Source organism: Coregonus lavaretus (assembly GCF_964263955.1).
Source record: "Coregonus lavaretus genome assembly, chromosome: 39".
NCBI classification, from domain to species: domain Eukaryota; kingdom Metazoa; phylum Chordata; class Actinopteri; order Salmoniformes; family Salmonidae; genus Coregonus; species Coregonus lavaretus.
Genome location: NC_140026.1, coordinates 20,750,048 through 20,765,247, shown reverse-complemented (window position 1 = coordinate 20,765,247; position 15,200 = coordinate 20,750,048). Strand labels below are relative to the sequence as shown.

Sequence of the window (15,200 nt, the reverse complement as noted above, 5' to 3'; positions counted from 1 at the left end):
ATTATTCTTACTGACATGACATTACTTCCTGACAAGACTGGTTTAAAAGGGGTTTATAATGTGTGACTCAAATAATAAATTGTTCACTTATGATTACTAATACTGTTAATAACTGACCACCATTCTGACCAATTTAGCAAACAGATTTAAGAAGACAAAACACACTTGGGATAATTCTGGAATGTGAAAATCGTAAAGACCAATGATAATGGTTTGACAGGTCTATGTTTGGAGCAGGTTGGGTATCAAGGATTTTCATTCTTACAAATAATTTTCATTTCAAGCGAAATTAATAATTAAAGGGGCAATCTTGATTTAGTACATCCATTTTTGGAAGTTTAGATTAATGATATATAGCCAATGATTCTTGAAGAATAGTACTTATAAATGACTCCTGAGCTTCCCACTGGGCACACACTGGTTGAATCAACGCAGTTTCCACGTCATTTCAATGGAATTATGGACCAACGTGGAATAGACGTTGAATTGACATCTGTGCCCAGTGGGTTAGTTCTACTGTCGTACCCCATCAGTTGGGATTGTTTAAATACCAGATTGACCCTTTAATAAAATCCTTCAAAATGACTAACAACAGAGGCTTCCATTCTGGCATTATAAAGGTGGGAATGTTTATTGAGTGGAATTTGAACAGCTAAACATCAAGCCAGACCATAATAGATCAAATGTACAGACATGAAGAGGCATCATATTTTGTTCACCATGAAACAGTGTACACTGAGTGTAGAAAACATTAAGAACACCTTCCTAATATTGAGTTGACCATTCTTGATACACACAGAAACCTGGAGCATGAAAACCCCAGCATTGGTGGAGTTCTTGACACAGACCAGTGCACCTGGCACCTACTACCATACCCTGTTCAAAGGCACTTCAATCTTTTGTCTTGCCCATCCACCCTCTGAATGGCACACATACACAATCCATGTCTCAATTGTCTCAAGGCTTAAAAATCCTTCTTTAACCTGCATCATACCCTTCATCTACACTGATTGAAATGTATTGAACAAGTGACATCAATAAGAGATCATAGCATTCACCTGGATTTATCTGGTCAGTCTATGTCATAGAAAGAGCAGGTGTTCATAATGTTTTGTACACTCAGTGTATGACCAGAATAATACAGTAAAATGCACTAGCATTGAAAGGAGTTTCTCATGTTCCAACAATGTGTGAATCCTATCAACTACCTGAAAGAGGCTTAATTCTATATCCCCTGCTTTACAGTACCCACAGTATTAGCATCCATCTAAAACAAGGTATCCCCTAATAAATTCCCAAACAGTAGTTTATTACCAAATTGTTCATTAATCTGAACTGGCAATTATTTTCCTTTTCATCACTTCATGAAAATGTATATCCGCTAAACAGTACGGCATAGTCAGTAATGATCCATAATACAATATCTATCACCATACAATTATTATACATTCTATCAGTTCTGGAGTGAAAAACGACAGCTTTTTACAGTAAAAGTCCCTTGTTCATCAAGTAAGTTCCTGTTTGAACAGACAGTGAATCAAGCTTGAAAAGTGCTGGTGAGGGTTGCTCAGCCTCAGAGCTCACACGATGGTGGCCTTGTATATGTCAGTCTTGGTGTCTTTGCTCCCTTCTGATTGGTCGTGGGCGTTGAGGGGCACCTGGGAGGTCTTCATTCGGCTCTGGCACTGCCGGAGCTCAGCGGCGTACCCTTGGAAACTGACGCTGAGCTCCGAGTCCTCTCCCTGGGTGATGGTGACTTCCCCCACCTTCTCCTCTTCCTCCGGGCACACTCCCTCCACGTCCATCACCTCCTGCAGTGCTGGCTGAGAGCGGACTGCTCCAAGACAAGGTGCCCTCTTGTGGGAGCGGTCAAGAGCACATGCTCTTTTTCTTCTCTCTGGGTAAAGGGGAGTGATGGGAGAATCAGACACATTTTAACCACAGTGGTCAAACAAGTCAAAAGCCCAGCTACAGTGTATGAAGGATGGGTACCAATCTACCAAAGCCTTGAGGCATCCAACACACCATGCATTGGTTAACATGTAAATTATTTACTGATGGGTTACTACAAAACACATGGTATGACTTGTCTACCACCTCCCTGGAAATGTACAAAGCCTACCAGAGGATCTTATAATCTGTGTTATAATCAGTCTAAAGCAGTGACATAGGCCAGTGAAGGCCACCAGTTCTTTGTGTCTTGACATACGCCCTTTTTTGGTGGTAGAGGACAAAAGAGTGAATAGGGGAGGGGAAGGGGGGGGGGGGGTTAAGAAACCCTCCAGAAGAGCTTTTTCCATCTCCATTATGACCCTTGAAATGCAGTATGTCCATTGAACTGATCTCAGAGAAGTGACCCGTGGGTGACAAAGCATCAGGCACAGAGTATTTGGCTTGATGGCTTCTGGCCCAGGATCAGTTCAGAACATGGTGCCCTATGATCTAACAAAATGAAACCATCTCAGCCATCAAAAGCTCTATGCATGCCATTCAGCTTGTCCACTTGCCTTCAAAATAACAAACTGAAACAGTTTAACTGATTGGTTACTCGTTAGATCCACTGTGTACTGTGCTCTACTACTGTCTACACCAGGGCTCTCCAACCCTGTTCCTGGAGAGCTGCCGTCCTGAAGGTTTTCGCTCCAAACCTAATCTAGCGCACCTGATTAGAAAATGTTTGGCTGGTTGATAAACTGAATCAGGTCTGTTAAAACTGGGGTTGGAGTGAAAACCTACAGAAGGGTAGCTCTCCAGGAACAGTGTTGGAGAGCCCTAGTCTAAACTCTTGGGGGAAAAAGGTGCTAACTAGAACCTAAAAGGGTTATTCGGCTGTCCCCATAGGAGAACCCTTTGAATGACCCTTTTTGGTTCCATGTAGAACCCTTTCCACAGAGGAACCCAAAAGAGTTCTACCTGGAACCAAAAAGGTTATATATGGATCAAAAAGGGTTCTCCTATGGGGACCGCCAAAGAACCCTTTTGGAACCCTTTTTTCTAAGAGTGTAGACTTGTTGGATGTCAACCAAACGTGGAGCTTGCACACAAACTGAGCAGTGTTGCATTAATATGATGATACACTATGAAACAGGATTACATAATAAAGAACTTTATCAAAGGTGCATTTCTGGATCTAGATTCAAATCTGTAGTCATAATGGAGCTGGATCAGTGCAGTTTTTAGCTGTATTCTTATCTTTGACAAGTGTTTGACAAGTGAATATCGCAGATGGAGAAAGAATATCTGACCTGAAGCCGGTGTACATAATGAGACATCACATGATTAGAGGAAAGGGTTCTAGAGTGCGTTGACTCATACAGTTCCCCCGCAACACTTCTCTATTATATTGAGGGTGCGCGAGTCGAGAGAGGCCAAAGCTAACACTGAGTGATAATTCTCTTCGTCCCTCCTGCACTCAGTGACCCCCAGATTTTCAACAGGAGTTCTAAGTGATTCATACACAGCACTCCAATACACACACCCTCTGACCTCCTTCGTCTCTGATTCACAGTCAAAGCAGTATTATAAACACAGCCTCCACAACGTTCCCTTGTCACAGCTGAAAACACAAACAGAACCTCTTTGCCAAGTGTAGGCCTACTTAACAAGTTGATGTGCTCAATATTGTCTCATGAAGCAACGGTAACGATTTACTTTGACTACATGTCCATAACGCATTTATTACACATCTACAAGCATGTCATGAACATGTTATAACAGGTCCCAACAGCATTATTAAAGGTTAATAAAATATATCCATAGCATATCTATAGCATATTCATGTCATGCTATGCAAGAGCTCATAATTAGGTATCTTAATAAATGCAACATTACAGTGACAGCGTAGTGTCATCATTATGGCTGTTCTCAAAAGTGTGCTTCTGCCATACTTGTGTTAGTGAATATGCCAAAAGGCCAAACTATATTTTTTAAATTATGCTGATATGTAGCCTGTACTTGATATTTTATGTCACTGGCCTACACACAATACCCCATAATGTCAAAATGAAATTATGTTTTTAGACATTTTTACTAATTAATTAAAAACAAAAAGCTGAAAGGTCTTCAGTCAAAAAGTATTGAATCCCTTAGTTATGGCAAGCCTAAATAAGTTCAGGAGTAACAATTTGCTTAACAAATCACATATTAAGTTTTATCGACGCACTCTGTGTGCAATAGTAGTGTTTAACATGATTTTTGAATGACCACCTCATCTCTGTACCCCACACACATAGATCATTGTAAGGTCCCTCAGTTGAGCTGTGAATTTCAAACACAGATTCAACCATAAAGATCAAGGAGGTTTTCTAATGCCTCGCAAAGAGCACCTATTGGTAGATGGGTATAAATAAAAAAGCAGACATTGAATATCCCTTTGAGCATGGTGAAGTTATTAATTACCCTTTGGATGGTGTATCAATACACCCAGTCATTACAAAGATACAGGCGTCCTTCCTAACTCAGTTGCCAGAGAGGAAGGAAAGCGCTCAGGGATTTGAAATGAGGCCAATGGCGACTTTTAAACAGTTACAGAGTTTAATGGCTGTGATAGGAGAAAACTGAGGATGGATCAACAACATTGCAGTTACTCCACAATACTAACCTAATTGACAGAGTGAAAAGAAGGAAGCCTGTACAGAATACAAATATTCCAAAACATGCATCCTGTTTGCAATAAGGCACTAAAGTAAAACTGCAAAAAATGTGGCAAATAAATGAACTTCATGTCCTGAATATAAAGCATTATGTTTGGGGAAAATCCAACACATCACGGAGTACCACTCTTCATATTTTCAAGCATGGTGGTGGCTGCATCATGTTATGGGTATGCTTGTCATCGTCAAGATCCTAGAGAAAAACCTGGTTCAGTCTTTTTTCCAACAGACAATGGGAGACAAATTCACCTTTCAGCAGGACAATAACTTAAAACAGGCCAAATACACACTGGAGTTGCTTAGCAAGACGTCATTGAATGTTCCTGAGTGGCCTAGTTACAGTTTGGGCTTAAACCGGCTTGAAAATCTATGGCAAGACCTGAAAATGGCAGTCTAGCAATGATCAACAACCAGCTTGTTGATTATTTTTAAAAGAATAATGAGCAAATATTGTACAATCCAGGAGTGCAAAGCTCTTAGAGACTTACCCAGTGTCACACCCTGGCTCTGGGACTCTATATGTTGAGCCAGGGTGTGTTCATTCTATGTGTTCTGTTTCTATGTTGGGTGTTTCTAGTTCGTCATTTTCTATGTTTGACTGAGTGACTCCCAATCAGAGGCAACGAGTGTCAGCTGTGTGCTGGTTGTCTCTGATTGGGAGCCATATTTAACTGTCTGTGTTTCACTTTGTGTTTGTGGGTTTTTGTTCCTTGTCGGTCTTTGTCACCGTGGACTTCACGAGTCGTTTATTGTTTTGGTTTTGTGCTTTAATATAATAAAGTATCATGTTCGTGCAACACGCTGCGTATTGGTCTACTTCTCGTCAAGACGATCGTGACACCCAGAAAGACTCACAGCTGTAATCGCTGCCAAAGGTGATTCTAACATGTATTGAGTCAGGGGTTGAATACTTATCTAATTAAGATATATTTTATTATGTTTTATGAACTTTTTACAAATGTTCACATTTTTCTTCCACTTTGACATTACAGAGTATTTTGTGTAGATCGTTGACAAAAATTAAAATTAAATGAATATTAATTACACTTTGTAACACAACAAAATGTGGAAAAAGTCAAGGGGTGTGAATACTTTCTGAAGGCACGATTGAAGTGGTCTGGAATAAATGTTCTCTCATTACAGTAGGCCTATTTGAGTTGAGAGGTATGATTTCTGTCTTGACACTGTTCATAACATGACCCTGTGCTGGCTGGCTGTCGGGTTCTTGTCCATCAATGGGCCATGGCACCAGACTCGCCCAGACAGACCATTTCTCCACAGGGCCAGTTTGGAACAGAACCAGTTGCACAGCTCACTAAGACTGGCTGAGATCAGCCCCAAGGACCCCTGGTTTCTGCCAGATGGATGATTCAGGGTCAGCTGTAGCCAGCTTTCAGGTGTGTCAGTCAGACAGACGGAGAAGACAGAGGGATTTAAAGTGAGGTTAAAGGATCATTGAGCCACTAGGTCCCTCAAGCAAGAATTCTGAATCAGTGTAAGCTAATTATGTTTATTTTCTATTCTATATTACGATTGTCACATTTTCATTTTGTTGTTAAGAAGTAGCTGCAGTGGGGTGAATACTAAGCCTAGCCCTGTGCCTAAGTAGTCGATTGCATTTGAAAGTATAAAAGCTTTTCTAAATTCCAGATATGGACAAAGATAAATCAGCCCATTTCTGCAAAAGCTTGTGTGATAGGCCAATGATATCACAAAGCCTTAGAATCACAACCACTCGCTACTATACAGTGAGGGAAAAAAGTATTTGATCCCCTGCTGATTTTGTACGTTTGCCCACTGACAAAGACATGATCCGTCTATAATTTTAATGGTAGGTTTATTTGAACAGTGAGAGACAGAATAACAACAACAAAAATCCAGAAAAACGCATGTCAAAAATGTTATGAATTGATTTGCATTTTAATGAGGGAAATAAGTATTTGACCCCTCTGCAAAACATGACTTAGTACTTGGTGGCAAAACCCTTGTTGGCAATCACAGAGGTCAGACGTTTCTTGTAGTTGGCCACCAGGTTTGCACACATCTCAGGAGGGATTTTGTCCCACTCCTCTTTGCAGATCTTCTCCAAGTCATTAAGGTTTCGAGGATGACGTTTGGCAACTCAAACCTTCAGCTCCCTCCACAGATTTTCTATGGGATTAAGGTCTGGAGAATGGCTAGGCCACTCCAGGACCTTAATGTGCTTCTTCTTGAGCCTCTCCTTTGTTGCCTTGGCCGTGTGTTTTGGGTCATTGTCATGCTGGAATACCCATCCACAACCCATTTTCAATGCCCTGGCTGAGGGAAGGAGGTTCTCACCCAAGATTTGACGGTACATGGCCCCGTCCATCGTCCCTTTGATGCGGTGAAGTTGTCCTATCCCCTTAGCAGAAAAACACCCCCAAAGCATAATGTTTCCACCTCCATGTTTGACGGTGGGGATGGTGTTCTTGGGGTCATAGGCAGCATTCCTCCTCCTCCAAACACGGCAAGTTGAGTTGATGTCAAAGAGCTCGATTTTGGTCTCATCTGACCACAACACTTTCACCCAGTTCTTCATTGGCAAACTTCAGACGGGCCTGTATATGTGCTTTCTTGAGCAGGGGGACCTTGCGGGCGCTGCAGGATTTCAGTCCTTCACGGCGTAGTGTGTTACCAATTGTTTTCTTGGTGACTATGGTCCCAGCTGCCTTGAGATCATTGACAAGATCCTCCCGTGTAGTTCTGGGCTGATTCCTCACCGTTCTCATGATCATTGCAACTCCACGAGGTGAGATCTTGCATGGAGCCCCAGGCCGAAGGAGATAGACAGTTATTTTGTGTTTCTTCCATTTGCGAATAATCGCACCAACTGTTGTCACCTTCTCACCAAGCTGCTTGGCGATGGTCTTGTAGCCCATTCCAGCCTTGTGTAGGTCTACAGTCTTGTCCCTGACATCCTTGGAGAGCTCTTTGGTCTTGGCCATGGTGGAGAGTTTGGAATCTGATTGATTGATTGCTTCTGTGGACAGATGTATTTTATACAGGTAACAAGCTGAGATTAGGAGCACTCCCTTTAAGAGTGTGCTCCTAATCTCAGCTCGTTACCTGTATAAAAGACACCTGGGAGCCAGAAATCTTTCTGATTGAGAGGGGTCAAATACTTATTTCCCTCATTAAAATGCAAATCAATTTATAACATTTTTGACATGCGTTTTATTTTGTTGTTATTCTGTCTCTCACTGTTCAAATAAACCTACAATTAAAATTATAGACGGGGCCATGTACCGTCAAATCTTGGGTGAGAACCTCCTTCCCTCAGCCAGGGCATTGAAAATGGGTTGTGGATGGGTATTCCAGCATGACAATGACCCAAAACACACGGCCAAGGCCACAAAGGAGTGGCTCAAGAAGAAGCACATTAAGGTCCTGGAGTGGCCTAGCCATTCTCCAGACCTTAATCCCATAGAAAATCTGTGGAGGGAGCTGAAGGTTTGAGTTGCCAAACGTCATCCTCGAAACCTTAATGACTTGGAGAAGATCTGCAAAGAGGAGTGGGACAAAATCCCTCCTGAGATGTGTGCAAACCTGGTGGCAAACTACAAGAAACGTCTGACCTCTGTGATTGCCAACAAGGGTTTTGCCACCAAGTACTAAGTCATGTTTTGCAGAGGGGTCAAATACTTATTTCCCTCATTAAAATGCAAATCAATTTATAACATTTTTGACATGCGTTTTATTGGATTTTTGTTGTTGTTATTCTGTCTCTCACTGTTCAAATAAACCTACCATTAAAATTATAGACTGATCATGTCTTTGTCAGTGGGCAAACGTACAAAATCAGCAGGGGATCAATTACTTTTTTCCCTCACTGTACACCTGCACTTCATATGAAAACTACAGTGAAAACACTGGCAACGAGAAATGGGATGATGTCCAATTTTATGTATTTATGTATTGGTTCTTTGCTATGACTAGAAAATGGAACATGTTTGGGTTTATCCTCAAATGCCCTAGTATGGCAGATGAGATTGATGCAATGCATGGCTGTGGAAGAACAGTTTAACTATATACTGTCGCCCTCTAGTGGACTAAATAATTAATTTAAAAGATAACTAGCAATACATGCTTATCTGACCAGATGCACAACCATCATTTGATTTTACACGGAAAGGAAAAACATAATTAAAATAGATAACAGATGATATCTTTTAGATATTAAAATGGTAAATATATCTCAACACATCACACTCATGAGGTCATACAGATTGTTATTTCACGTCAGGTGGGGTGACCCTAACAGACCAGTGTTTTGTTTTCAACATGAGTTTACATTAATGTATTTGTCAGGGATTGAATTGGGATATCCTATAGGAGCTGACCCCAGAACCACTAAGTCTGAGTATCAGTCTGTTGATGCCATCATGCCAACACTCACTGTCATGCAAACATGTTAGGCTTGACTGACAGCAATGGAGTAGGCAAGAGCACAAACAGATCTGGGACCAGACTAAGAATAACTAACTTTTTCATCCTTAACTTAATTAGTTAATTAACCACTAATTCAAGGTTGAGGTGAACTCCGTTCCACACCTATAAGTAAACCCCAGGGAACATAGACCGTAGGCTGCTATTATTTGATGAAACCTTTGGTTTGTGATAATGTTGTTTTCGCTCTGGCTTCTGTTAACCTGTGGGAAACACTTTCACCAGCAGAGGGTGGTAGTATTGACAGTAGCCATAAAGTAACAGAGGAATGATTTCATTTCTACTCATCACAATGATTAAGAAGACTGTAGTTTGATTGACTGAAGTAGGAGATTATGACATTTATATGTAATTGTTGACACAACATCCAATTTTTTGAGTTTATGCAGAAATGTGCCTGAAACACTGCATACAATCATTTCTCTCTGATGCTGTGTCAGTTTGTCCTCTTTAAGGGTCAAAGGTAATTAATTACACAGCCATGATAACGTAAAATGTTGCCTTTCAGATGTAGCGAGAGAGAGCAATAGTTTCTCTGCAGCAAAACAGTCAACTCATGCAAGATGGACCTGTTACCATGGTTCCCAAGGTGGCAGGGACAGGCTGATGCGTTTGCAACCAGAACAGATGAGCAGAGACTCACTGCAAGGCTTATACTAACCTCCCATATCAACTTGTGTACACATATCACCTTACAAATATCTATTGACAGAGCTATTAAGAAAAGGTCAGGGCTAGGCATGTTGTGTCCACCTGACTGATGGCCTCTGTATACTTTGAAGTGATCCTTCCTTTGAGCTGCAGGCCTGGGTTCAAATATAATTTGTTTTCTTTCAAATACTTTCAGCGATTGATTGAGCCTGCCTGGAGTGCTAGATGGACAGGGTTTGCACTTTGGGGACTATTCCATTGGTTCCATTGCTCCAGACAAGTTCAATCAAGCACAAGTATTTTAAACAAAACAAATGCTTTTTGAGACAGTACTTATGAGTCCATGTAAATAAAAGCTTGAATTCTAGCCTTCTCTTAATTCCTTTTTTAGCTGTATAGATCTTCAAACAACACAGCTGGATAAGGCTTCCTTTTAAATTGGGACATCAAAGCGTGTTGTTATTACTCTAATAGGGCTTTTGAACACCAGTGAGACAAGACTGAAGTGAAATCACACAGCTAAACTGGTTGTCTTGTGACAACAATAAATAACGGTTGCAGATCATAATGTTGGTGATTACAATGGATGCCCTGCCCACCACTATCAACTGTTAATTTTGTTTTGACAGACTTACCCACCCCAATAGAGATAGATAGTGAATGATATACAGTTGACTCCAGATAAATGCAACAGCTTGGGACTGTTGCGGCAGAGTGCACTCAATCAAATTTGTAATTTATCGGGAGTTAGTTGACTGCATTCACAAACTTATCAGGCTAACCATGACTATCAACCTGACTTACTACATAGTGAAGAACTAGAAACTGACCAGTTCGTGGGGGTATAGAAAATGAAATCCATGTGCAGGACTGATACAGCTCTTCACTGCTCATAGAGAAATCATTATGCATTAGCTGAGGTACATTACAGAAAGCAGTAAAATCAAAAGAGTCTAGTGTTGCAAAATTCCCGTAACCTTCTCAAAATTCCCAGGTTTTCCAGAAATCCTGGTTTGAAGATTCCTGGAATCAGGAAGGAATAAACCGGAAAGCTGGGAGTCCTACAACTGGGAGTTCTGGAAAACCTAGGAATTATGGGAAAGTTACATACATTTTGCAATCCCTTAGAAAGACAGACTAAAGCAAGACAGACAAAACAGGCAGAATTACACACAAACAACACAAACGCCACTGAATGACCTCTCACACAGACACAACAATCAGAACTACACACAAACAAATCAGAATTACTCTGACACAGACGCCACAAGCTTCTCAGAAGCGCATAGACAAAGCAGCTACCATGCAAGCACAGGTCAGGGAGGAGGTGGAAGACAAACTAAATGAAAGAGATGTATGTAGTGTTAGGGAAAGTTGGAGAAGAAGAGGCATGGAGTGATAACTGAATTTGAGATCATAAACGTGTAAAAAGACAGACGATGTGACTCCAGGTCTAACATTTATTAGATCTAATCAAACACAGATACAGAATTAATTGTCATGATTATCTACAACAGGCATCTACAGAGGGATAGGATGATTTCAGACAGAGTGTGACATGCAATTCAACAATGATAACGTTCATTTCAAAAGGACCTCTATCATTACTGTTTTTTCATCAAGGAGTCTATAATTATCAACATCTTGTAAAGAAACTGGTTCAGTTTTCCTTCTATATATTACCAGATAGAGTAAAATCAGAGCAAAAAACCTCTTTTTTATTATCTAAATTGTTGAATTGCATTGCATTAGAGGATGGGATGGAAGAAAACACAGCTTTTCGATTAAAATAAGTACAGGCAGTTAAGAACAATCATGATCATCTTTTCAAATAACAATTTCATAACTGCTTACGTTTTATCTTGTCTGTAGCTATGTACTAGGTTTAGGACCTTACTCCAATTATACATTCATAATGCTGGCATTGAGCTTTTATTGACATGAAAGGCTGTGACTCATTGCAATCTATTCCAGGTTCTCTATTTGAATCAATCAATCAAACAATTCACACTTGCATGGTAATTGTAGCTCGCTACAATTGGTTACTGTCAAATTATAGTATGTCTATTTTTCATGGATTGTAATGACAACTGTCATATTGATTATTACAGCATTACAGTGTGTAGGCATTATGAACTGAGTGTTTATTCACCTGGGTCAAATCTGCATCCTCATATCCTCTGTGGTACAACAATATGAAACGTTCTAAGGTTTACTATCACTAAAACCCATCAGTTCAGTGGTGTGCGAATATAAATGTAATTCATTTCAAAATATATACATCACTATTTACAATTGAGCTGAACTTACTATTGAAAGTGACCACATAAACAACGCTATCTATGTTCATTAGAAAATATTCAAAGGAGTAAAAATGACTGGGGTACTACTGAGAGAGAATACATTTTCAGTTGTAAATAAAGTGCATTGAAGTCAGTATAAAAGGAGTTGTCGTTGGAGGTCAGATCACCCTCAGACACACACACGATCACACACTCTCTGTCTCTCACACACACACAAACACATACACGCACACACACACACACCAACACACTAATGCATAGTCACACTGTGGAAATACCTGAGCTGGACTGGCCATTCCCACCACCATCATGGAAGGAGTGGGCGCAGGGCAAAGGAGGGGTGAAGTTGACCTCAGGCAGGCTGCCCTCGTGGGACAGCAGCGCAGGGGCGGGGGCCAACAGGGTGTGGTTGGGGCTGGTGATGTCTCCCTCGCCCACCAGGGTCAGGTCAGCGTGGGTGTCTTCCTCCAGCGCCCTAAGGCCCGGGCCTCTAGACTCCGAGGGGCGAGGGATGGGTGAGATGGCGGCGCTGAAGGGGGGGACGGGGCGGCGGGGCGGGGGCAGTAGCGCTCGGCGCGCCGCAGCGGAGTGGGAGTGTCCGTTGGTGTTGCTGGGGGAGGAGTCCAGGCTCTCAGAGCGCAGGCTGGCGTTGAGGGGGCCGCGGGCAGGGGCACCGCCAACCCCGTTCTCCCTGCCCGCCCCCTGGCCTTGTTTGATGGAGGTGGGGGTGGAGCAGGCCACGTCTAGGGAGAGAGTGGAGGGGGAGCCGGGGATTAACCGCAGGAAGTCAGGTAACTCCAGGTCCTCTTTGTTCAGGAGGCCTCTCTGGTCATTTCTCCGGCTGCTCTGCGCCCGGCTCAGGAGCTCGAAGAATTCTAAAGAGAGAGAAAGCAGTAGAGTTACTTCATATTCCTAAAACTAGGGTTGCAAAATTCCGGTAACTTTCCCCAAAAAAGTTTCCCAGAAAAGAAAGGTACCATCATTTTGCAACCCTATCTAACACCCTCCCAAAGAACAAGAAAATAGGTCAAATAAAAAGGGGATTAGTTAATTTAACGTGCACAGTCCCACGCTGCACTGACAGATAACCATGAAGGTTGAAGGCTTCTTTTACAGTTGGTGTTAGTGATGCGGCGAAGCAAAGCTCAGAGAAGCAACAGCACGTTGGAAATAGAGGGGGATTTACCTTCAGCTTCATCTATATTAATCTTTTTCGGCTTTCTCTTTTCCACAGGGAGCGACGGATCTGGTCCGCTTGCCTTTCCAGACGACCTGTCATCTCCCTGCAGACGCAACAATAACAACGCACTCCGTTAAGGGGGTGAGGGAATAGGGTGTGCATGCCCTGTACCAACACCACTACAACACATCCTGGGCAGACTTACTTAAGTGTTCGCACCTGTGCCCCTGTTATTTTTAGAACTATAGGAAACACAAAAAACAACCATAAAACACGAGCGTGTCGTTTCTTTGATGCTTGTTGTTTATTTGTACGCTTCTTTTATTCTTAGTAAATCAGATGAATGTAATATCCCTAGGAGACAAGGTCGGATCGCAACTACAAAGATGACCTGGAGGCTGAACTACAAAGTGGGAGGTCAGCCAGTCAGCTACAGCCAGCATTTAAGCAAGAAACAACACGACACCAGCCAGGAACAAAGTAGAGTAGAGCACTTGAGCAATTATTATGTGACATTCAATTGTTAAGAAGCAGCATAGCAGGGGAGTTACAGCACATTTAGTTACTTCAAGGAGACTTGAGAAAGTGAAAACAGGGATAAAAGGAGGAGGAAGATGGTGGTTTCCTTACTGTTGCAGAAAGACTCTTGGTGGTCAATGATGGCGGGTGTGCTTTCAAGGAGCCTGACTTGGACTTAGAGTCTATGGAGAGAAAGAAACAACAGTGAGGTAAATAGGAGCCAATGAATCATCCCACATGTCCTCCTAACTCTGATAGCTTTGTTTATCACTGGAAGTCAGTGGGGACGACAAAACAGGACATTGATTACGAGAGCTGTTTGAATTCCTGGAAACAGATGGGCTGAAGTGCAAGGCCAACATTGGAGGAATTGGATTGGATTTCTCCAGCCACTATCTTGGTGGCTGTTTGGGGGGTTTGAGTGTTCATCATGCCAAATCAATGACCATAGGACTTGGCAAGACAAACAGATCTGGTTAGGTCACTGTAGAAGATGGAATGGTGGCTTTCTTCATTATCTGTCTCTCATCTCTGTCTTAGTGCAAATTTTGGTGTTCGGTGTGATGGGCAGTCTTACCTTTCCCTGAGGCAACGGGGTCTGCTCTCTCCAATACCACACGCAGGCCGTCCAGGCTGGATATGGGCGCCCCCAGGTCTAGGGGCTCCGTTTCTCCACTCTGTCAAAACACAACACAGCGTTTTAGCAGAGTCATCATGCCCCCTCAGATTTGTCCTGTTATATACATTATATAAACAAAAGTATGTGGACACCCATTCAAATTAGTAGATTTGGCTATTTCAGCCACACCCATTGCTGACAGTTGTATACAATTGAGCACACAGCCATGCGATCTCCATAGACAAACATTGGCAGTAGAATGGCCTTACTGAAGAGCTCAGTGACTTTCAACTTGGCACCGTCATAGGACGCCACCTTTCCAACAAGTCAGTTTGTCAAATTTCTGCCCTGCTAGGTATGCCCTGGTCAACTGTAATTGCTGTTATTGTGAAGTGGAAACGTCTAGGAGCAACAACGGCTCAGTCACGAAGTGGTAGGCCACACAAGCTCACAGAACGGGACTGCCGAGTGCTGAAGCGCGTAGCATGTAAAAATCGTCTGTCCTCGGTTGCAACACTCACTACCGAGTTCCAAACTGCCTCTGGAAGCAACGTCAGCACAATAACTGTTCGTCGGTAGCGTCATGAAATGGGTTTCCATGGCCGACCAGCCACACACAAGCCTAAGATCACCATGCGCAGTACCAAGCGTTGGCTGGAGTGGTGTAAAGCTTGCCGCCATTGGACTCTGGAGCAGTGGAAACGCGTTCTCTGGAGTGATGTATCATGCTTCACAATCTGGCAGTCCGATGGACAAATCTGGGTTTGGCGGATGCCAGGAGAACGCTACCTATAGTATAGTGCCAATCT

General features: G+C 42.4%; 1 protein-coding gene across 2 annotated transcripts in view; it reads right to left on the bottom strand.

The window, feature by feature from the left end:
• Positions 1 to 604: 604 nt before the first annotated feature.
• Positions 605 to 15,200, bottom strand: part of LOC311112773 (regulator of G-protein signaling 12-like) — a 64,386-nt gene continuing 49,790 nt past the window's right edge. For both annotated transcript variants that reach the window (XM_084155913.1, XM_084155914.1), the window contains exons 13-17: positions 14,350 to 14,449; positions 13,884 to 13,954; positions 13,260 to 13,356; positions 12,352 to 12,948; positions 605 to 1,897 (exon numbers count right to left, since the gene is read on the bottom strand). In XM_084155913.1, the coding sequence (XP_084012039.1) occupies positions 1,581 to 1,897; positions 12,352 to 12,948; positions 13,260 to 13,356; positions 13,884 to 13,954; positions 14,350 to 14,449 (1,182 nt within the window). In that variant the 3' untranslated portion in view covers positions 605 to 1,580. The remainder of the gene's footprint in view (positions 1,898 to 12,351; positions 12,949 to 13,259; positions 13,357 to 13,883; positions 13,955 to 14,349; positions 14,450 to 15,200) is intronic.